The sequence below is a fragment of the Nicotiana sylvestris genome, chromosome 3 (assembly GCF_000393655.2).
Source record: "Nicotiana sylvestris chromosome 3, ASM39365v2, whole genome shotgun sequence".
In the NCBI taxonomy this organism is placed as follows: domain Eukaryota; kingdom Viridiplantae; phylum Streptophyta; class Magnoliopsida; order Solanales; family Solanaceae; genus Nicotiana; species Nicotiana sylvestris.
In genome coordinates this window covers 29,951,608-29,975,540 of record NC_091059.1, presented here as the reverse complement: position 1 = coordinate 29,975,540, position 23,933 = coordinate 29,951,608, and the positions used below count along the sequence as shown (strand labels likewise).

General features: G+C 39.0%; 1 protein-coding gene across 1 annotated transcript; it reads left to right on the top strand.

Moving 5' to 3' along the window:
• The first annotated feature begins 22,769 nt into the window (after positions 1-22,769).
• Positions 22,770-23,258, top strand: LOC138887181 (subtilisin-like protease 4). The gene has a single exon (XM_070168901.1). It carries the CDS (start codon positions 22,770-22,772, stop codon positions 23,256-23,258), a length of 489 nt encoding a protein of 162 aa, XP_070025002.1.
• The last annotated feature ends 675 nt before the right edge of the window (positions 23,259-23,933 follow it).

The window sequence follows — 23,933 nt, the reverse complement described above, 5'->3', positions numbered from 1 at the left end:
CGACGGGGTCCTCGCGAACGTGAAGAAGAGTCATCTGGGCAGTGTATAAGTGTTAAGAAATGGGTTTGGCTCATTTCATCTCATTTCCTCCATGGGAGTCGACCTATGAGTGGTTTTGGAGCTCCATTTTGATCATCCATATCAAGGTAAGTGATTCCCACCTATTGCGAGTTAATTACTTGGATTATATCTAGATTGTAACATGAAAAATCATGTAAATTAGTAGAAATTTTGGGATTTTGAAGAAAACCTAGGAATTTTGTATTCTTGGATTTTGACCACGATTTTGGACATGAAATTGAGAGCCAATTATATATTTGAGTTCGTGAGGTTGTGGGTGAAATTTATCTTCGAAAAAATTCGAAATCTGGGAACGTGGGCCCAAGGGCAATTTTGTCAAGTTTTCGAGCGGAGTTGGGATTTTATATAAATTGAATTGTTATGAGTATTAGGGTGTATTTTCATTAGTTTGCCCGTTATTTGGCTAGATTTGGAGCATTGGGGCATCAATTTGAGTCGTCAGAAGGGGCTTAGAAGCCGGTTATTGGACTTCGAAGCGAAGTGAGTCTCCTTTCTAACCTTGTAAGAGGGAATTGTCCCCATAGGTGAGTTAATTTGTTATGTGCTCCTATTTGTGGGGGCTACGTATGCACGAAGTGACGAGAGTCCATGCGTAGCTACTATTATGCTTAAGTTCGGGTAGTTTAGGGCGCAAAACCATGCTTACTTGTGATACTTGCAACCTTGTTGACGAACTTAAAAAATGGTTAAAACATATCGAACGTGTGAATGAATTTCTAAAAGGATAGATATCATTTCTTGACTTTTAACAGAGAAACTTGTTATTTCCTGAATATTTGCTCATTGATGAATTATTGATTTGACTGTTTGAATGTTTTATCTATTGTGGAATAGGCCTAACACCTCGGTAGATTAAATGGATGCATCTATAGTTCGCGCCATTCGACCCTCTGGCAGTGCACAGTTTAAATATTGTTGGATCGGGCTGTACGTCCTCGGCATGATTTGCGCATGCTTGTATTGCTTGCCTTGAGATTTATAGAAATTGATATTTGCTCTCCCTGACTTGAGATAAATTGATAATTAATAGATTATGAATTCGGAGACTTTTAAAATAAAAATAAACGTTTACATGTATCGTGACTTATTTGAATTTACTACCGTTTTTAGTAAATCCCTGATTAATCTTATTAATAATATATTACTATTGGACCACTAGTAAGTGTCGAAGTCGACCTCTCGTCTCTACTTCTTCGAGATTAGACGGGATACTTATTGGGTACACGTTATTTTCGTACTCATACTACACTTGCTGTGCATTTTTGTTGCACAAGTTTATGTGTGGCTAGTGGCATAGCGACATGGTTGATACAGAGACTTAGGTGAGTTGCATTTATTGAGATGACCGTAGCCAGCAAAGTCTCCTTCAGAGTATTGTACTGTATTTTTATTTCTGTCCACTTGTATTCCAGACAGTTACTGTATTTTATTTCATTCCCTAGTAAATGCTCATGCACTTATGACACCGAGTTCTGGGATGTCTATGGAAGTAGTCAGTATTTTAAAAGTTGTAAACATTATTATTTATTCACTGATGATTACCTTTTTACTAGTTAAATTTAAGGAAATTATGGTTCCTAAAAATATTAAAATGAGAGTTTAATTAATTACTCAATGTTGGCTTGCCTGACCGAGGTGTCTGGCGCCATCACGACCTTTGATGAGTTTTGGGTCGTGACATTTCTCATCAATGCCATATGATACATTGATATTATCTTGCAAATTCTCACCAAGGTCTTGGAGAAATTTTCCTATAAATAGGCATATATTTGTGGAAGAAAGGGCATCCTACTTTGTATCCAATTTTCTATCTAGTTTTTTCTAAGTTTCTAAAGAGAAAGAGAAGAGTAATCTTAGTCTCTTCCTCTAGTCTTTCTCTTTGTGGTAAAGATATTCTTAGTTTTTTGAAAGTATTTTTTAGCTTTTCTTACTTCATAATGGAGTAATTTCTTTTTGTTGGGATAGTTGATGAAGCTTGATATAATTATAATACTATCTCAGGTTCAATACATTCTTGGCCTAAAACTCTATTTACATTTCATATTGTGCTAGAATGATGATTTTTTAATCATTATTATCACATCTACATATTTTATATCTAAGTTATTCTTATATTAATTTTGTAATTCTCACGGAGCAAAATTAATATATAATAACTGATGAATAGAATATTAGAGTGAAAACAATTTTTGGTAAGATTATTATTTCAAGTCTATAATCTTGCTTTCCTCAGTTTTAATTCTGAGGAATTGTTGAAGGCAAGATTATTAATTTTCTAGTAAAAATATTCTCACGAAGTTTTTACTACACTTGAGCACATAATATTAGAGTCAAAGTAATTTTTAGTAAGATTGTTGTTTCAAGTCTGTAATCTTGCTTTCCTCAGTTTTAATTCTCACGGAGAAATTGTTGAATGTAAGATTATTGATTTTCTAGTAAAAATATTCTCACGAAGTTTTTACTACGCTTGAGCACAATTCAGGCAAGATATTTCAGTTTAATCGTCACTAGTTTTAAATCAATTAATTGACATAATCTCATGGAGTGTTAATTATTTATTTATTTCTTAGTGTAAAAATATAATTGTATTAGCAATAAGCAATTATTCTTTAGAGAAATACGTATGAAACTGAGATTTTATTGTAATGATATATCAAGTGAATTCAACGATTCCCAACTCTTTTTAAATATAAACTTTTCGGAAGAAATTTATCTTAATTTATAATTCCAAACACACCTTTCATCAATTTGGTTATCTCGAATAGTAGTCAAAATATTACAAGTCTGTAGCTTAGATTGTCCAATCTCTGTGGGACGATATCATAAACTATACTAGAATTTGACAGAGTACGAGCAGAAGATCCTATACACACAAGCTTCGTCAAATTTTTGGCGCTGTTGCCAGGAATTGACACACATCTACTTCAGATTCAATATTTTATTACTAATTTGAGAATTTATTATTATTGTTAATTTTTCCTTCAAAATGTTATCTCCTACATACTACTATCATAACTGTTACTATTATTAGGAGCAATTCTATATAATATTGTCAAAAATTACATAAAAAAATCCCTCATAGTTAGTACTTCAACCTACTTTGTTTTGTATTTTATTATTATATTATTATTGTTAGTACTAACATCTAAATAATAGTATAATATATTAATTTTGTGATTCACAATCTCGTTATTTTTGTATTTGTCATTTTTAAAGTATATTTTATTATTTTTTTATTATTATTATAATTGTAAGTACTTGTTTTTACTATTCTAGTCCTAAAAGTATCCTTTGTACTATTCTATATTACTATTATTATAACTATTACTTTTATTATATTTTTATAAAATAATGTTTTATTCAACTTTTTAAATTGATAGTACTTCAATCCTTCAGCATACTTGATTTATTATTGAAATTTTTTTCATATAATATAATTAGTATTATATTATTTCTTTTGATGGTTAGTTCCAACTTACTGTTTTAGTTAACTATAATATTACCGTACTATTTTTTAATTCATTTTTAAAATTATCTAGTACTATTTAAGGGACTGTCTTTATTTTACTTTAATTTCAGATAGTTTCTGACCCGCTCTTCTACAAAAGAGTTGGCTAATTACGATCTTGAAATTGAAAAGCCTTTGCGATTGTGCAGGAAAGGACAAATATCATCTCAAAACATAACTTGTAACAGAATGGAGCACCAATTAGAAGATGATAACAATCCACTACAAATTCCATCACTAGCTCATATAGAGGAGCAATTTGATGAAGTGGTGCCAAGACCAGCAAACAGAATCCTAAGAGATTATGCTAGACCCGATTGCTTTAACTGTGAATCTAGTGTCAGGAAACCTCCAGTAGCAGCCAATAACTTTGAAATCAGGACATGCCTGATTCAAACAATTCAACAATCTTGCATTTTTACTGGTGATCTAAGTGAAGATCCACATAGTCATTTAATTGACTTTTTAGAATTGGTTGAAACTGCAAAGTATAATGAAGTACCTCCTGAAACAATTAAGTTAAGGCTATTTCCTTTTTCTTTAAAAGGAGAGGCCAAAACTTGGTTACGAAGTTTGCCGTAAGAGTCTATTACCACATGGGATCAAATGACTCAGAAATTTTTAAATAATTATTTTTCCCCTGCTAAAACAGCAAAGTTAAGACAGGATATATATAACTTCTTGCAGACTGACACTGAGTCAGTTTATCAAGCTTGGGAAAGATTGAAAACAATGTTAAGGAAATGTCCACACCATGACATTCATGAACATATGCAGTTTTACATTTTTTATCATGGGTTAAAACCTTCTTCTAGAAATGTAATAGATGCAGCTGCAGGAGGTTCCATAATGGGAAAAACCACAGAGAAGCATTGTAATTGCTTAATGAAATTTTTGAAAATACCATACAGTGTCCATCTAAGCGTATAATCATTAAGAAAGCTGCTACAATAAATCAGGTGGATGCTTTAGATACACTAACACAACAGATTGTTTCTTTGGCATTTGGATTTGAATCTTTTTTCAGGTAAATACACAACAACCAAGCCAGTCTAAGGCTTGTGACTTGTGTGGAGGAAACCATCTAAACCACGAATGTTAAGCAACCAATAAAAAATGATGAACATTTCAATGTCATCGGATACAAGTCATATCCTTTTGGAAGTCTATTAGCACAAAAACATCCAAGGTTTCAATGGAGCAATGCAAGTGGTGCTGAAAACTCTCAAAACTACCAAAAGCAACAGGTACAGAGTCCACCCGGATATCAAAATCAAAATCGTGGACAACAAAATTTTAGGCCTTATCAGCAAGCAACTCCATATCAGCAAAGGCCTCAATAAGGCCATCCAAGTATTGATGACCTTTTGTACAAGTACATTAAGGTTACTGATGAAAAAATGGAAAGTCAAAATTCAGCTCTAAAAAATCTTGAAATTCAGTTAAGCCAATTGGCAATTCAAGGTCCTTTACTGAGCAATACAGAGAAAAATCCAAAAGAACAAATTAAGTCCATTGCCTTATGGTCAGGTATGACTCTTGATGAACCCTATGCAAACAAACAAGAAAAGAATCAATCAAAACAACAGGTACGCATGTGACGACCTAGCCAGTCGTCTCATGAGTTGTTGCTCCATTTCTCTCATTTCTGCTTCTTATTGCTTTGTCTATCGGTTCTATATATGATCGGGTTGGTTGGCTCTGGTTTGAAAAGGATTTGGTAAGGTTTGAGACACTTAGTTTCTTTTGAGGAAGCTTAAGTTGAAAAAGTCAACCAGATGTTGACTTATGGATTAGAGGGCTCGGATATGAGTTCCGATGGCCCGGATAGCTTCGGGAGGTGATTTTAGACTTAGGAGAGTACTCAGAATGAGTTTTGGAGGTTCGAAGTAGATTTAGGCTTGAATTGGCGAAGTTGATATTTTGGCGATTTCCGGTTGGTAGGTGAGATTTTGATATAGGGGTTGGAATGGAATTCCAAGAGTTGCAGTAGTTCTGTGGTGTAATTTGGGATGTGTTTGCAAAATTTCAGGTCATTTGGATGTGGTTTGGTTGGGTTTTTGATCAAAAGCGGAATTTGGAAGATTTTGGAAACTTAGGCTTGAATCCGATGTGTTTTGGTTGATTCGATGTTGTTTGAGGTGTTTTGAAGATTGGTATAAGTTTGAATAACATTATGGGTTATGTTTGTGCTTTTGATTGAGGTCCCGGAGGCCTTGGGGTGATTTCAGAAGGTTGACGGAGAGTTTGGAATTTTTGAAGAAGCTGCAGATTTTCTACTTCTGGTATTTCCGCACCTGCGGATTAGGGACCGCAGGTGCGATGCCGCAGATGATAGAAGGAAGGACGCAAAAGCGGAAGAAGGTGAGGAGACAGAAATCACAGAAGCAGTTAGTAAACCGCACAACGGCTCTTGGATCGCAAATGCGGTTCCGCAAAAGCGGGAATTTGGCCGCAGATGCGAAAATGCCTGGGTGAGACGGTATAAATTTTTTCCTTCATGATTTTTGAGGTATTTCACCATTTCTTAGTCGGCTTGGGAGCTTTTTGGACGATTTTGAAGAAGGATTTCAAGGGAACTTCATTGAGGTAAGGATTTTGGACCTAAAACTCGTCCCTATGGTATTATTTCACGGATTAGAGCTATAATTAATGAAATTTAATGGTTAAAATTGGGAAAACTAGGGCTTGGTATTGGAGACCTAGAATTGAGGATTTGAGGGACCTACTGTGGTCAGATTTTGGTACTTTTTATATGTATGAACTCATGGGAAGATAATGAATCCGTTTATGTGAATTTTATCGAATTCTGAGATGTGGGCCTAAGGGTCGAGTTTTGGCAATTTCGGGATTTATGCTATAAATTGATTATTTTCGCTTGGGTTTCGTTCCCTTAGCATATTTTGACGTCGTGATTCTGATTTTGGATAGATTCTATGCGAGTGGAGGCCGATTCAAGGGGCAAAGGCACCGCGGGCTAGAGATTTGACCGGATTGAGGTGAGTAATGATGGTAAATGATGTCCTAAGGGTATGAAACCCCGGATTGCATATTGTTGTGCTATATTGAGGTGACACACACACTAAATGACGAGCGTGGGGTCGTGCACTATTGGGGACTATGACTTAGTCCGTCCCAAATGACTATTTTATCGCGTATTTGACTGAAATCTATTTGATATCATTATGTTTTGGGCTGAACGTCATATTTGGGCCTCATGCCAACTATTTGAACTCTTAGGGGATTTTATTGATATTTCCTCATTGTTTTGATTTTATACTTGAACTCAGTCATGTTATGTTTCACTGTTTTCATACTCAGCCATGTTTACTATGTTTTAACACTTAAATGATCTTTTAAATGATATTTTGGGGTGAGAATCATGTTTTACTATTGCCCGAGCGGCTTGTGAGGATTTTGGCTGAATAAGGCCGAGGACCTATGTTGTGAGGAAACACCAGATTATGATTATGAGGCCGAGGGCCTAAGATATGTACGCCACGAGATGACTTGTTGATATGAGGCCGAGATCGTAGTGATGATGCCACGAGATGGCTTTATATTGCGCTTGGGCCGTAAGGGGCCCCTCTAGGAGTCTACACCCCCCCAGTGTGTGCGGGTACCCATTGAGATATGAGATTTAGCCTGAGGGGCTGGTATTGCTCTGAGATATTGCCCGAGGGGCGGATTCTGTTGATACTGTGCCCGAGGGGTGAACCTTTATGTGTTTATCTTTCTTATTTGTCTGTCATTTACCTACTGAATTGTTGAAAAGGTATTTCTTGAAGTTTAAGTTGAATTAAAATGACTTTTACATATCTTTACTATTTTTACTAGTTTTACTGCTTCATTATAGCCTGTAATGTGCCTTACGTGATTTCCTGCTTTCAGTCTTTATTTATGATTATTACTCACTGAGTTGCAGTACTCACTTTATTCTCTACACCCCGTGTGCAGATTCAGGTGCATCTGGTCCCACTCCCTAGTGTTGATCTTTCCAGCTTAGTAGCTGCCGGTGTTTGCAGCCCAAAGCTTCTTCCTATCTTATTTCTCCTTGTTTTAGTTTTGTATTGAACTCTATAGACTTTCTTGATTATTTCGGTTTTTTAGATGCTCATGACTAGTGACACCCCGGTATCGGGCTGTGTTGGGTTGTATTCCGCAAATTGTTTTGTATTGTCACTGTTCACCTTTGGATTGTTTGTAATGTTTTGGACTTGAATCTTATTATTGAACTGCTATAAAACTGAAATGGGAAGTGTCGGCTGGCCTTGTCTTCATGAGAGGTGCCATCACGACCGGGTCCAGGTTTAGGGTCGTGACAAGTTGGTATCAAAGCCTAGGTTACATAGGTCTCACGAGTCATGAGCAGTTTTAGTAGAGTCTCGCGGATCGATACAAAGACGTTTGTATTTATCCTCGAGAGGCTGTAGAACCTTTAGGAAAAACTTCATATTCTTGAAATTCTTGTTGTGCGAATTTGTTGATCCGAGTAGTAAAATTGTGTTGTTCTATTCTCTCACAGATGGTGATGACACGTGCTACCGGTTAGGATGGGCGACCACCAGTACCACCAACCGTGGCCACCAGAGGCCGAGGATGTAGTCGTGGTCGCGATAGGGGTAGAGGTGTTGACCGCACAATAGCTAGGGCAACACCTGCAGATCTACTAGCCGCCCTAGTTCAGGATCAGGTCCTAGTTATGGACGCTCTAGAAACACCAGCTATGCCCATTGTGATTCCAGGTCTTCAGGAGGCCTTGGCTCAGATTCTATCAGTTTGCACTGGCCTAGCTCAGGCGGTCTTAGTTATTACAGCCGCAACTACTTCTCAGGCAGGGGGAGGCACTCAAACTCCCGCCGCTTACACACCTGAGCAGGTTGTGCAGGGACTTCAGACTCCAGGGGCGCATCCAGCCTAGCTGGTTGCAGCTGCTCAGGACTATGTAGTTCCTGCCATGCCAGAGGACGAGCAACATAGGTTGGAGAGTTTTGGTAGACTTCAACCTCCAACCTTCAGTGGTGCAAAGGGCGAGGATGCCCAGGGTTTCTTGGATAAGTGTTAGAGGATACTTCATACAACGGGTTTTCTAGAGACCAGCGGGGTCGCTTTCACTACTTATCAGTTTTCTGGAGCTGCCTTCACTTGGTGGGAGGATTTTGAGAGGTGTAGGCCTGTTTGTGCATAACCCCTTACCTGGTAGCATTTTTCTGTTCTCTTTCTGGAGAAGTATGTGCCGCAGTCTCGAAGGGAGGAGTTGTGCAGGCAGTTTGAGTGGTTGCATCAGGTAGAGATGACCATGTCGCAGTATGAGTTGAGTTTCTCCGAGTTAGCTCGCCATGCCATTTGGTTGGTTCCGATAGATATTGAGAGGATTAAGAGGTTTGGTGATGGCCTCACTTATCAGCTTCGTATTCTCATGACCAGGGAGAGGGTGACTGGTGCTATTTTCAAGGAGGTTGTAGATATTGCCCGTGAGATTGAGTTTGTTCGTCGCTAGGAGTGAGAGAAGAGGGAGGCCAAGAGGCCTCTAGTATCTAGTCGTTATAGTGGTACTCCTTTGAGAGGTCAGTTTTAGCATGACAGAGGCCATCCATTTAGGTATGCTCAGCCAGCTTACCCAGGTTATCATGGGGCGTCATCGGGTCAGGGTTCTCATGGTTCTCATCAAAGCTAGTCATCACTTAGTTCCCTTCCAGCTCAGAGTTCGTCATGTGCTCCATAAGTTTAGGGCTCTTCTATGCCAGGTGCATCTGCTAGTCACTCCGGTGTGAGGGTTTCCCTTCAATCCCCTCCTCGAGCACCTGGGAGTTGTTAAGAGTGTAGATAGATGGGCCATATGTGGAGGCAGTGCCCTCGTTGTCTTGCGGGTTCATCTCAGCAGAGGGGTTAGTCATCGGCTTCAATACCAGTTACTTCATCACCACCTGCATAGCCAGCTAGGGGTGGAGGTTAGTCAGCTAGGGGCCGCCCTAGAGGGGGAGGTTGATTAGGTGGCAGTCAGGCCATTTCTATGCACTTCCAGCTAGACCCGATGCTATTACTTTAGATGCTGTTATTACAGGTATTATTTCAGTCTACCACAGAGACGCCTCTGTATTATTTGATCCCGATTCCACCTTTTCTTATGTGTCATCATACTTTGCTCGTTATTTGGGTATGCCTCATGAGTCTCTCGATTCACCTGTTCATATATCTACCCTGGTGGATGATACTATTATTGTAGACCGTGTGTACCAGTTGTGTGTGGTGACTATTGGGGGTCTGGAGACCCGAGTGGATCTTTTATTATTGAGTATGGTGGATTTCGATGTTATTTTGGGCATGGATTGGCTATATCCATGTCGTGCTATCCTGGACTGTCATGCCAAGACAGTCACATTGGCTATATCAGGTGTGCCACGGATTGAGTGGCGAGGTGTGACTGATTATGTTCCTAGTAGAGTGATCTCATTCTTGAAGGCCCAGTGTATGGTTGAGAAGGGTTGTCTTTCGTATCTAGCCTTTGTAAGGGATGTCAGTGCAGAGACTCCCTGTATTGATTCTGTTCCAGTTGTGAGGGATTTTTCCGATGTGTTTCCTGCAGACCTGCCGGGTATGCCACCGGACATGGATATTGATTTTGGTATTGACTTGGTGCCGGGCACTCATCCCATTTCTATCTCGCCGTATCGTATGACACCGGCGGAGTTGAAGGAGTTAAATTAGCAGCTTCAGGAACTCCTTGATAAGGGGTTCATTCGGCCTAATGTGTCACCTTGGGGTGCGCCGGTTCTATTTGTGAAGAAGAAGGATGACACTATAAGGATATGCATTGATTATAGGTTATCACCAGTTGAAGATCAGGGACTCAGATATTCTTAAGATAGCTTTTAGGACCCGATATGGTCATTATGAGTTCTTGGTGATGTCTTTTGGGCTGACCAATGCCCCAGCAATGTTCATGCATTTGATAAACAACGTGTTCTGGCCTTATCTCGACTCGTTTGTCATAGTCTTCATTGATGATATTCTAGTGTATTCGCGTAGTCAGGAGGAGCACGTAGAGCATTTTGAGAGTTGTGGTGCAGAGATTGAGGGTGGAGAAGCTTTATGCAAAATTCTCCAAGTGTGGGTTTTGGCTCAGTTCAATGGCTTTCTTGGGGCACATGGTGTCCAGCGAGGGTATTTGGGTTGATCCGAAGAAGATAGAGGCAGTTCAGAGTTGGCCCAGACTGTTCTCAGCCATAGAGATTCATAGCTTTCTTGGTTTGGTGGGTTATTATCGCCGGTTTGTTCAGGGATTCTCATCTATCGCATCGCCCTTGACCAAGTTAACTCAGAAGGGTACTTCATTTGTGTGGTTGGATGAATGTGAGGAGAGCTTCCAGAAGCTCAAGACAGCTTTGACCACAGCTCCAGTGTTAGTTTTGCCATCAGCTTCAAGTTCATATACTGTGTATTGTGATGCTTCGAGAGTTGGTATTGGTTGTGTATTGATGTAGGATGGTAGAGTTATTGCTTATGCTTCTCGTCAGTTGAATACCCATGAGAAGAACTACCCTGTTCATGATTTACAGTTGGCTTCCATTATGCACACGTTGAAGATTTGGAGGCATTACTTGTATGGTGTGTCTTGTGAGGTGTTTAATGATCATCGTAGTCTATAGCACTTGTTCAAACAAAAGGATCTCAATTTGAGGCAGCGGAGGTGGTTGGAGTTGCTTTAGGATTATGATATCACCATATTGTACCATCCGAGAAAGGCCAATATGGTGGCCGGTGCTTTGAGCTGAAAGGCAGTGAGTATGGGGAGTTTGGCATATGTTCTAGTTGGGAAGAGACCTCTTGCAGTTGATGTTCAGGACTTGGCTAATCGGTTTGTGAGGTTAGATATTTCGGAGCCCTGTCGGGTATTGGCTTGTGTGGTTTCTCGGTCTTCCTTATATGATCGCATCAGAGAGCACCAGTATGATGATCCACATTTACTTGTCCTGAAGGATAGAGTTCAGTATGATGATGCTAGAGATGTGACCATTGGTGATGATGGGGTGTTAAGGATGTAGGGTCGGATATGTGTGCCCAATGTGGATGGGTTTCAGGAGTTGATTCTAGAGGAGGCCCATAGCTCGCGGTATTCCATTCATCCGGGTGCCGCGAAGATGTATTAGGATTTAAGGCAGCACTATTGGTGGAGGAGAATGAAGAAAGACATTGTGGGATTTGTAGCTCGGTGTCTCAATTATCAGCAAGTGAAATATGAGCATTAGAGACCGGGTGGCTTGCTTTAGCGGATGGATATTCCAAAGTGGAAGTGGGAGCGGATCACCAGGGACTTTGTAGTTGGACTTCCACGGACTTTGAAGAAGTTCGATGCTATTTGGGTGATTGTGGATCAGCTGACCAATTCCGCACACTTCATTCCTGTGTGTACTACATATTCTTTAGAGTGGTTGGCAAAGATCTATATTCGGGAGATTGTTCATTTGCATCGTGTCCCAGTTTCCATCATTTCAGATAGGGGCACTCAGTTTACTTCACAGTTCTGGAGGTCTGTGCAGCGAGAGTTGGGTACTCAGGTTGAGTTGAGCACAAATTTTCACCCTGAGACAGACGGGCAGTCCGAGAGCATTATTCAGATATTGGAGGACACGTTGCGCGCTTGTGTCATTAATTTCGGAGGGTCATGTGATCGGTTTCTACCGCTTGCAGAGTTTGCTTATAACAACAACTACCAGTCGAGTATTCAGATGGCTCCATATGAGGCTTTGTATGGGAGGCGACATAGATCTCCAGTTGGTTGGTTTGAGCCGGGCGAGGCTAGGCTATTGGGGACAGACTTGGTGCAGGATGCTTTGGAGAAAGTGAAGGTAATTCAGGAGAGGTTTTGTACAGCGTAGCCGCGGCAAAAAAGTTATGCTGATAGGAAGGTTCGAGATGTGTCCTACATGGTTGGCGAGAAGGTTCTATTGAAGGTTTCACCGATGAAGGGTGTAATGAGACTTGGGAAGAAAGGTAAATTGAGTCTTCGGTTCATTAGGCTTTTTGAGGTACTTCGGAGGATTGGGGAGGTGGCTTATTAACTTGCCTTGCGACCTAGCTTGTCGAGTGTGCATCCAGTATTTCATGTTTCTATGCTCCGGAAGTATATTGGGGATCCGTCTCATGTTCTGGATTTTAGCATGGTTCAGTTGGATGGTGATTTGACTTATGATGTGGAGCCAACAACTATTTTGGAGTGTCAGGTTCAAAAGTTGAGATCAAAGGATATAGCTTCAATGAAAGTGCAGTGGAGAGGTCGGCCCGTGGAGGAGGCTACCTAGCAGACCGAGCGGGAGATACGGAGCAGATATACTCACATGTTTGAGGCTTCATTTCACGACCCAAATCGATGGGCCGCGACGGGCACCCGGTACCTTACTAAACCGAGCACCAACGTAACGTATCTTTCTTATTACATCATCATATAAACGTGACATACGGGCCTAGTAGGCCAACATAATCATTTATAAACTCAAACATAGGCCGATAGGGCCGTACAATCTTTCACATATACGACATATGTCTACAAGCCTCTAAGAGTACATAAATGTCATAAAGGTCGGGATAGAGTCCCGCCATACCAAACAATACACGTCTAAATCATACTAACCAAACAAGCAACTACGAAGCAAATGGAGCGCACCAACATCCTCCGCTGAGCTGATAGCCTACTTGGAGAGCTCTTGACCTGTCTATCGGACCTGCGGGCATGAAACGCAGCGTCCCCAGGCAAAAGGGATGTCAGTATGAATAATGTACTGAGTATGTAAGGCACATAAATAAATACATAAGAGACATGGAAGATATATAGAGTACATAACTCAACCTGTAAGTCTGAATAACTTTGTAAATCATAAATTACTTTTAGCGTCATGCATATGAATGTCATGTCATGCATAGGTACAGGTTTCATAACATCATCAGCCTCTGAGGGCATCCCATCATATCATATCGGCCACTGCGGGCAAAATCATCATCGTATACCAGCTGATCAAGTGGTGGTGCGTATATAACGCCATAACCTTTCCCATATCCCATATACATATATATATATACATATATACCTACATATATACGCTTATATAATGCTGTTTGAATCATATTTACATATATATGCATATATAACGCCGTTTGAATCATATTTCAGCCAATGTGGGCAACATCATCATCATATACCAGCTGATCAGGTGGTGGTGCGTATATAACGCCGTAACCTTTTCCCATATCCCATATACATCCAATGTGGGCAACATCATCATCATATACCAGCTGATCAGGTGGTGGTGCGTATATAACGCCATAACCATTTTCCCATATCCCATATACATATATTTACATATATATGCGTATATAACGCTATCTGGTCATGGGTCAATGCACATGATTGCAATGCATGAAAGTACGTCAATAAAATCATTCGGAATGTCATAAGACCATTTTTCCTCTAAGTAATATCATAAAGAACTCTTTTCAACTTTTGTATTTTTTTGAGACCCATGAACAAATGATAAAATATTATGGCACGTGAAAATTCAAGAACATAGATATCTCTAATACTTCTATGAATAGAGTCATTAATAGAATTTTTGCATTTGCACGTTTCGTTCGTATCATATGGATCATGCCAAAAGAAAGAAGGGATAGTCTTAACATACCTGGTCATATCCCACTTGCTGAATAGCTCAACTCGTATCCGCTAAAGAAAACCGGCGTGAGTATAATCATTATGTTAAAGGCCATAATCTACCCTAATACATTTCAGTCATACTGAAAATACATGGTGTACAATGGACCTTCTCTTGTCCAAAATTGAGTCATAAATTCTCAACAGAATGCTAAATATGTTTTGCTATGCCAGTTGGTTATCCCTCCGGTATAGTGAGTTAAAGACTTCTGACAGATTGTTGATGTGAAGATCTAAAGTGAAGTTCACAACATATTATGCATAACCAAATGCAAAGTAACAGGTTGCTTACTAATAAACCTAAAGGTTGGAGTGAACAAGCTAAGTGCTATAGGAAAATTACTTATTATAAAAACAAATTCTTAGGAATGTAGTGTGTAACTAACATGATAGTGGCCACCTAAGGAAAATTAACTAAGAGTCACTTCTCCAAGCCGTGGCTTGCTGCCACGTGGGGTGGGGTAGGGTTTAATCTTATCCAAATATATCCCCAATTAATTAGGTAATATCCCGTTACTCGGTAATTAATCAATTACCCGCAAAATTAATAATTATTACCACTTACTTAAAAATATTACTCACTTTTCACATACCTTATACACCTTACTATTATGGCCATGTGGTACCTCGTATGACACTAGTCCATAAATACCAGGTATTTTAGCTCGGACCATATTTTACCCCAAAATACCAAACTTGGACAAAATTCATTTTCTTTGACTTGCTCCCCCTTTCACCTTCATGAATTTACCAATCACTTGTGAAATAACATAATCCTTATAATCTCCAAATAATCTTTTACTTGGACTGATGTCAATTACCTTACGACAAATTTAACGTACAATACTTTAGGGTACAACATCGTCGTAACTTAATACTGCGAATTGTGACATCATCGTAATGTAATACTGGTGGGTGAAACACTGTCGTAACTTAATACTGCAAAGCATAACATCGACTAATACCATGGGGCGTAACATTATTCCCCCTTTGGAACATTCGTCCTCGAATGGTGACTGATGCACTTATCATTTTCATAACTTATATCTTGCGAATACTTTAGAACTCCCCTTGCCATCTAGGCCACTGTTTTGTGAATAAGTCCAAAGTTCAGGGAAGTCCTTCCTTAGGCCTCCTTCTCACACCACAACTTGTAGTCAGATTCCTTCTAATCTCGTAACTGTTGCTACCTTTCATCATGCAGTTGACCTTGTAAGTGTGACCAATCTCTAGGCTTCATATGTAGAGTTTGATAAGATGTCCCTTTGGGCATATATGAGTATACTGAAGTTCTTTGCTTGGTACTTTGTTGAATTCACGAATATTGCTATATCTCATCGCACATGTCCGTTTAGCCATCCGTATGAATTTACTTCCATAACTCTTACTTTAATTTATCGTTGTTGAGGTCTACTACCAAATTCCAGCTTACTCTCGTTGCTTATTCCACAAGTATAAATTTAAGTGCTTTAATGCTTCCTCATTACTGCTCATCTTTAGAATGATGGCCTAATCTCATCTCATGCTTTGTGACTTTTGTCCATCCATTGTTGATTCACCTCAATATTGATCTACAATATACCACTGATAACTTGAAACTCCTTACGTAACACTTTGCCCCTAGGGCTTACGTTACCTCAAGGAATATTCGAAGTGATTCCCATAATCGTATTTCATAGTGTCTCAATGTGATTCACCTTATGGGGGTATCCTAATTTTGTGCCGACAACAAGATCTTTTCTCCATTTTTTTTTCTTTTTCAAATCATTATTCAAACGAAGGTCCAAACGTCATCCTCTATCTATCACAATTATACCCTCATTTTATTACCAGGTCAACATTTCATTCCTTCTAAATGCTATTAGTCTTAGACTCCTTTGAGTTCATTCAGGCTATAGTGAGCTTTGTATAATTTAGAGAAACCATTATCTCTCTTGTTTTCATGGACTTAATCCTGAGGACTTATCCATTCTCGTCACCTTTTCACTTGCCTTTCCTCATCCTTACTCATGTTTTCTTAAAAATTGTCACTCTACCATACTTAAGTTTGATACCTATAAATATCCATTTATAATACTCGAAACTTTCCTTCAACTTGCTTGCACCATAGATTTACTTATGTTATTCTGGAATGCCGAGCAAGACATCACATCATCTCCAACTTTTCTCTATTCTCTTAACTAGATCTCTCAGTACTTAGAAACCATAGGCTGGAAGGTATGCTACTGATGACACTGCTATCATCCCTGGATACTGAATCCCAGTGCTTCTAATCTTTTACCTAAAGTATGGACCACTCTCATCCTTCTATACTTGAGTATTCCGTACGTTGTGCACCTTTACCTTACTTACTTTAAAGTACCACCTTACCTTCTTCTATCTTTCTTTCATAACCTCCATCCCACATAGGTATAAATCGCATTCACCATTTGAAGCTCTATTATAATACTTGCACCTCTGGTACATACATAATCCGGTGGAGCTTCGTACTAGCTTCTTTTGAGGCTGGTACTTCTTCTAACTAGCTTGCTTGTAGAGTCATTATAGATTATGGTTGTTGTGTTATTTCTCTTGAACATCTGATATAAGAGTGATTATGTCATGTTCTCCAGCACAACTTCTATAATTCTTCTAGGTCAATACTTAGGTGATGTAATTCTTTAGTTTCCTCTTCCTTCTGATCAACCTTTACGTAGGCTTAAGCTATCTTCCGATCTGTGGCTCATGGTATCGGTTATTACCTTAGCCTTTCATGGGCTTTATGGAATATCCATGATACAATCTTCTAATAATTCAATCCTTTGTCTATGCCCTGGGCTTAATTCTTTCTTTTAACTTATACCGAAGTCTTCTATGGCTGTATGGTTGTCAACAAATATGCTGCTTGGATAATGCTCCAAAATCTTGAGTATATCCATAACGTACTAACTCTGGATCATTGATCAAATAATTCTTTTGTTCCATCTTAGCTTTTTTTTCTCAACGTATGCTATTACCTTTCCTAGTCTTTCTGCCCTCTCGTTGCATCCATACTTAGCTTATCTTAGTGCCCAAACTTGCCAGAGTTTTCATACAACTCATATGATCTCGAATATTACTTTTAACTCTTACTTCCCGTTCTTTAGCCACGATAGGTGTCGCTTTCCTTTGGAATGCTTACAATGTTGTTGCGAAATTGTTGTTACACGACCATTTCCTCTTTAGGTCGTTGTGCTTAGGTTGAAGCCTTCTTTCTTATCTCCTCAGCTAGTCTTTTGTTGTAGTACTTAGGGAGAACCCTTGGCTCTCGTAAAGCTGTGAGCTTATTATAGACCTTTTCTGATGTTCTTACTTGCCTATAATCATCTTTAGTTGCTTACTTCCATACCCTTGTGCTTATATGATTGCTTCTGAACTGATATTTTGACTGCCTTCCTAGTGGCACTTTCTTTTATCCCCGTAACACTCATACAATACCTTTAACTACCCCGACTCTTGTTTTAATATATCTCAAGTATTATAATGATATTCTCCGAGGCTAAATTCTCTATGTTAGGTTCTACTATGTTTATCTTAAACGATCTGATGACTCGTCTGTAACCTCCTGTTAAGCCAAAACTGAGATCTTCCTGACCAATTACTAACTACTCGTTGGCCCATTCTCATATCAATATTCCTCGTAATCTTTCTTGGGTTATTTACTTTATTTTAACTTATGTCTCGTACTGGCTCTTTATTTATTAATAACAGCTCGGGCAGAAACCTTTACTTCCTCTCCTTGACATCGTTCTTGCACAATATTCTTGAATCGTAGTGTATCTATAAGATTTGGATAAGTGCCGTCTCATTCCTCTTTCATTTATCGCATTCTTCCTTTACCATTCCATAGTTAGTGGATCCACTTAATTCTGATTTTATACCACTCTATTCCATATTCCCCCCTTTAGGGGTGTACTAAGAGTTGGAGCTATGACGACCTGCCTATAGATGTTTTACCTTTTTATCTTTGGCGTCCTCTTACATCAATGATACTTACTCGCCTTGCGGCAATCCTTCTATACCAAGGATGACAAATCCCCTAACTTGCGAGGATGACACTTAATGTAACTGGTACATATGGTCCCTTAAGCTTAACTTTGTTAACATTGCTTGCTTTAGGGAAGCTTCTTCCTGAATGACCATTCTCTGAATTTCTTATGAACCTTTTTCTGTTGTCCGTCATATTATTGCTGGAATGTGATCTGAAATTCTCATGATGCTGGCTATTACCAAATCTCTCAGTCCCTAATTCATATTTAGTTTATCTTATTCCCTAGCCCATATTGATTTCTTGTTACTCTGGTTCTAACTTTTCCTTTTGGTAATTGCGTTAGAGTTGCAAACTTATTTCTCGAAGTGAGGATATGACTTTATGGCCTATATTCTTTCATTGTCTCAAGGCCTGTCATCTTTTGTCTTTCCCTTCACTTGACTGTAAATTCTGTAATACTGTCATCATTTTTTTGACCTACCGTTATCATCCGTGTATCATATCTTACTAATAATGTTTCATTAACTCTCTTCTCATCTCCCGTTAATATTTTTGCATATCCCTTTTCTTGTGAAAACTTCAACACGACATTCTTTCGCTTTTAGCTCTCCTTGCTTCATTCATCGGCTCTTCAAGTTGCTTAACGTTCTTGCTTTACTAGGGACGCGACCCACACTAAGGTAATATTTATCCCTTCAAGGCTTATAGTGCATGTCTTTGTAGTACTCATATCTGGTTGCACTATTTCAGAGTGCACCATCTGGTGTCTCATAAGGAGATCTATTAGCATATTTGCAATATCCTTCGGAAATGTCAACTGACGCAAACAATCCATCCATCATATCTTCTTATACTACTTTTGTTAACCCCCATAGGGCATATCTGGCAGGGGTGCGACCAATTGTATATACTTCTATTACTGTTGAATATAACTCAAAAAGCTTATGTTCCTTTGCCTCAATTATAAACGATGTTAACCTTTATTAACTGGGCACCTCGTACCCTTCTTCATCTTGCTTCTTTCACTTGTTGAAACGTGTATTTATTTTTTAATCTCTCATTGTCTTTCACCAAAAAGGTGGATATGCATTCTTGCCTTAAGACTTCTTATCAGGAAGTTTACACCTTTCAGTACACCCATGATCTGCTAAAGACCTCATATTTACTTATCGTAGGTATCATACAAAAATCCAATTCTTCTAACTAAGCTCTTCCACAACTATCTCTCTCTCTAACCTTCTTTCCGGATGTAGGCATCGTCTTATTACGAATAAAATAGAATTTCAGAAGTTGAATTCTTATAAGTAAGCTCTACCACACGATCTAGAGTAAGAAGAAAGAGTGACAGTCTTAAATGCCCTGTAGCCTTCTGCTTATAAGTGTGGTGCACGACACACCCATAAACAAGACTCTACTAGAAACGACTTGTAGACTCCCTAGGACAGAACTGCTCTGATACCACTTTTATCACTACCCAAACCGATGGGCCGCGATGGGAACCCGGTACCTTACTAAACCGAGCACCAACGTAACATATCTTTCTTATTACATCATCATATAAACGTGACATACGGGCGTAGTAGGCCAACATAATCATTTATAAACTCAAACATAGGCCGATAGGGCCGTACAATCTTTCACATATACGACATATGTCTACAAGCCTCTAAGAGTACATAAGTATCATAGAGGTCGGGATAGAGTCCCACCATACCAAACAATACACGTCTAAATCATACTAACCAAACAAGTAACTCCGAAGCAAATGGAGCGCACCAACATCCTCCGCTGAGCTGATAGCCTACTTAGAGGGCTCTCGACCTGTCTATCAGGACCTGCGGGCATGGAACACATCATCCCCAGGCAAAAGGGACGTCAGTACAAATAATGTACTGAGTATTTAAGGCACATAAATAAATACATAAGAGACATGGAAGACATATAGAGTACATGACTCAACCTGTAAGTCTGAATAACTTTGTAAATCATAAATTACTTTAAGCATCATGTGTATGCATATGAATGTCATGTCATGCATAAGTACATGTTTCATAACATCATCAGCCTCTGAGGACATCCCATCATATCATATCGGCCACTGCGGGCAAAATCATCATCGTATACCAGCTGATCAGGTGGTGGTGCGTATATAACGCCATAACCTTTCCCATATCCCATATACATATATACATGTATATAATGCCATTTAAATCATATTTACATATATATATATATATGCATATATAACACTGTTTGAATCATATTTCAGCCACCGTGGGCAACATCATCATCATATACCAGCTGATCAGGTGGTGGTGCGTATATAACGCCGTAACCTTTTCCCATATCCCATATACATATATTTACATATATACGCGTATATAATGCCATCTGGTCATGGGTCAATGGACATGAATGCAATGCATGAAAGTACGTCAATAAAATCATTCGGAATGTCAGAAGACCATTTTTCCTCTAAGTAATATCATAAAGTAAACTCTTTTCAACTTTTGTATTTTTTTTTGAGACCCATGAACAGATGATAAAATATTATGGCACGTGAAAATTCAAGAACATAGATATCTTTAATACTTCTATGAATAGAGTCATTAATAGAATTTGTGCATTTGCACGTTTCGTTCGATTCGTATGGATCATGCCAAAAGAAAGAAGGGATAACTTTAACATACCTGGTCGTATCCTACTTGCTGAAGAGCTCAACTCGTATCCGCTAAAGCAAACCGGCGTGAGTATAATCATTATGTTAAAGGCCAGAATCTTCCCTAATACATTTCAGTCATACTGAAAATACATGGTGTACAATGGACCTTATCCTGTCCAAAATTGAGTCATAAATTCTCAACAGAATGCTAAATATGTTTTGCTACGCTAGTTGGTTATCCCTCCGGTATAGTGAGTTAAAGACTTCTGACAGATTGTTGATGTGAAGATCTAAAGTGAAGTTCACAACATACTATGCATAACCAAATGCAAAGTAACAGGTTGCTTACTAATAAACCTAAAGGTTGGAGTGAACAAGCTAAGTGCTATAGGAAAATTACTTATTATAAAAATAAATTCTTAGGAATGTAATGTGTAACTAACACGATAGTGGCAACCTACGGAAAATTAACTAATAGTTACTTCTCCAAGCCGTAGCTTGCTGCCACGTGGGGTGGGGTGGGGTTTAATCTTATCCAAATATATCCCCAATTAATTATGTAATATCCCATTACTCGGTAATTAATTAATTACCCGCAAAATTGAGAATTATTCCCAATTACTTAAAAATATTACTCACTTTTCACATACCTTATACACCTTACTATTATGGCCATGTGGTACCTCGTATGACACTAGTCTATAAATACCGGGTATTTTAGCTCGGGCCATATTTTACCCTAAAATACCAAACTTGGACAAAATTCATTTTTTGAATTGCTCCCTCTTTCACCTTCATGAATTTACCAATCACTTGTGAAATAACATAATCCTTATAATCTCCAAATAATCTTTTACTTGGATTGATGTCAATTATCTTACGACAAATTTAATGTACACTACTTTCGGGTACAACATCATCGTAACTTAATACTGCGAAATGTGACATCACTGTAATATAATACTGCTAGGTGAAACACTGTCGTAACTTAATACTACAAAGCATAACACGTAATACCACAGGGCGTAACACTTCAGGTATGTTTCTTGACTCGTTCGAGGACGAACGTTTGTTTAAGTTGGGGAGGATGTAACGACCCGGCCAGTTGTCTCATGAGTTGCCGCTCTATTTTCTGCTTTTCTGCTTCTTATTGCTTTGTCTATTGGTTCTATATGTGATTGGGTTGGTTGGCTCGGGTTCGGAAAGGATTTGGTAAGGTTTGAGACACTTAGTCTCTTTTGAGGAAGCTTAAGTTCGAAAAGTCAACCGGATGTTAACTTATGGGTTAGAGGGCTCGGATGTGAGTTATGATGGTTTGGATAGCTTCGGGAGGTGATTTGAAGCTTAGGAGCGTGATCAGAATGAGTTTTGGAGGTTCGGAGTAGATTTAGGCTTGAATTGACGAAGTTGATATTTTGGCGATTTTCGATTGGTAGGTGAGATTTTGATATAGGAGTCGGAATGGAATTCCGAGAGTTGCAGTAGTTCCGTGGAGTCATTTGGGATGTGTGTGCAAAATTCAGGTCATTTGAACGTGGTTTGGTTGGGTTTTTGAACAAAAGCGGAATTTGGGTCCCGATAAATAGATTGTTCGTCTTCGCTGTGGACCACAATTTCCCAATCTTCATATTCAAACTTCACCATTTGGTGGAGAGTGGAAGGTACAGCCCCTTCAGCATGAATCCAAGGTTTTCCAAGGAGAAAATTGTAAGACGTGTCCATATCCAGTACCTGGAAAGTTATTTCGAACTCCACCGGTCCTATAGTCAATACCAAGTCTATTTCCCCGAGGGTGTCCCTTTTGATGCCATCAAAAGCTCTTACACATACATTATTGGGGCGAATCCTTCCGGTCCCAACTTCCATCACAGTCTGTAACAACAAGCTTATTGGAGCACGAAATTTGGCCCAAAATGCTACGTCACCTGTGGACGACGATGGACACGGGACACATACTTCAAGCACAGCTGCTGGAAACTTTGTGGAGGGTGCCAATTTGCTTGGTAAAGCTAATGGCACTGCTGCTGGCATTGCGCCCCGTGCTCATGTGGTCATGTACAGAGTTTGTGCTTCAAAATGTCAAGAATCCGATATCTTAGCTAGTCTTGATGCTGCCATTGAAGACGGTGTGGATGTGATCTCGATTTCCCTTGGATCATTAGCTTCTATGTCTTTATATGATGATGTTGTAGCAATTGGTTCGTATAGTGCGATTGAGAAGGGGATTTTTGTAAGTGCCTCGGCAGGAAATACAGGACCGGTTGATGATTCTGTAACGAATGCAGCCCCCTGAAGCTTGTCCAAAAGATTCTTTTCCTTTACCGCATATAGACCAACTAATTGATGCAATCGCAGGTCATGAACTTTTAAGCTTTTTAGATGCATATTCGGGATATAATCAAATTAAAATGGATCCTAGTGATGAAGAAAAAACTTCTTTCATCACAGACAGGGGAGGGGGACTTACTGTTATAAAGTAATGCCCTTTGGTCTCAAAAATGCTGGGGCAACCTATCAAAGGTTGGTCACCAAAATGTTCCAAGAACATTTAGGGAAGACAATGGAGGTATATATAGACGATATGCTCGTCAAAACCCAGCAGTCTCTTGATCATATTTCTCATCTATCTGTTACATTTGAAATTTTGCGAAAATTTAATATGAAACTCAACCCAGAAAAATGTGCATTTGGAGTTGCATTAGGTAAGTATTTGGGTTTTCTTGTTTCTAACCGTGGTATTGAATTAAATCCTTCTCAGATCAAAGCAATAGAAGAAATCCCTGATATCCTTACTAATAAAAAGGAAGTCCAAAGATTAACGGGAAGAATTGCAGCTTTGGGGAGATTTATTTCCAAATCCTCAGAAAAGTGTTTTAAGTTTTTCTCTGCACTCAAAAAGCTAGATCATTTTGAATGGAATGAAGATTGTCAACAAGCCCTTAGAAATTTGAAAGCTTATTTTTCAAAA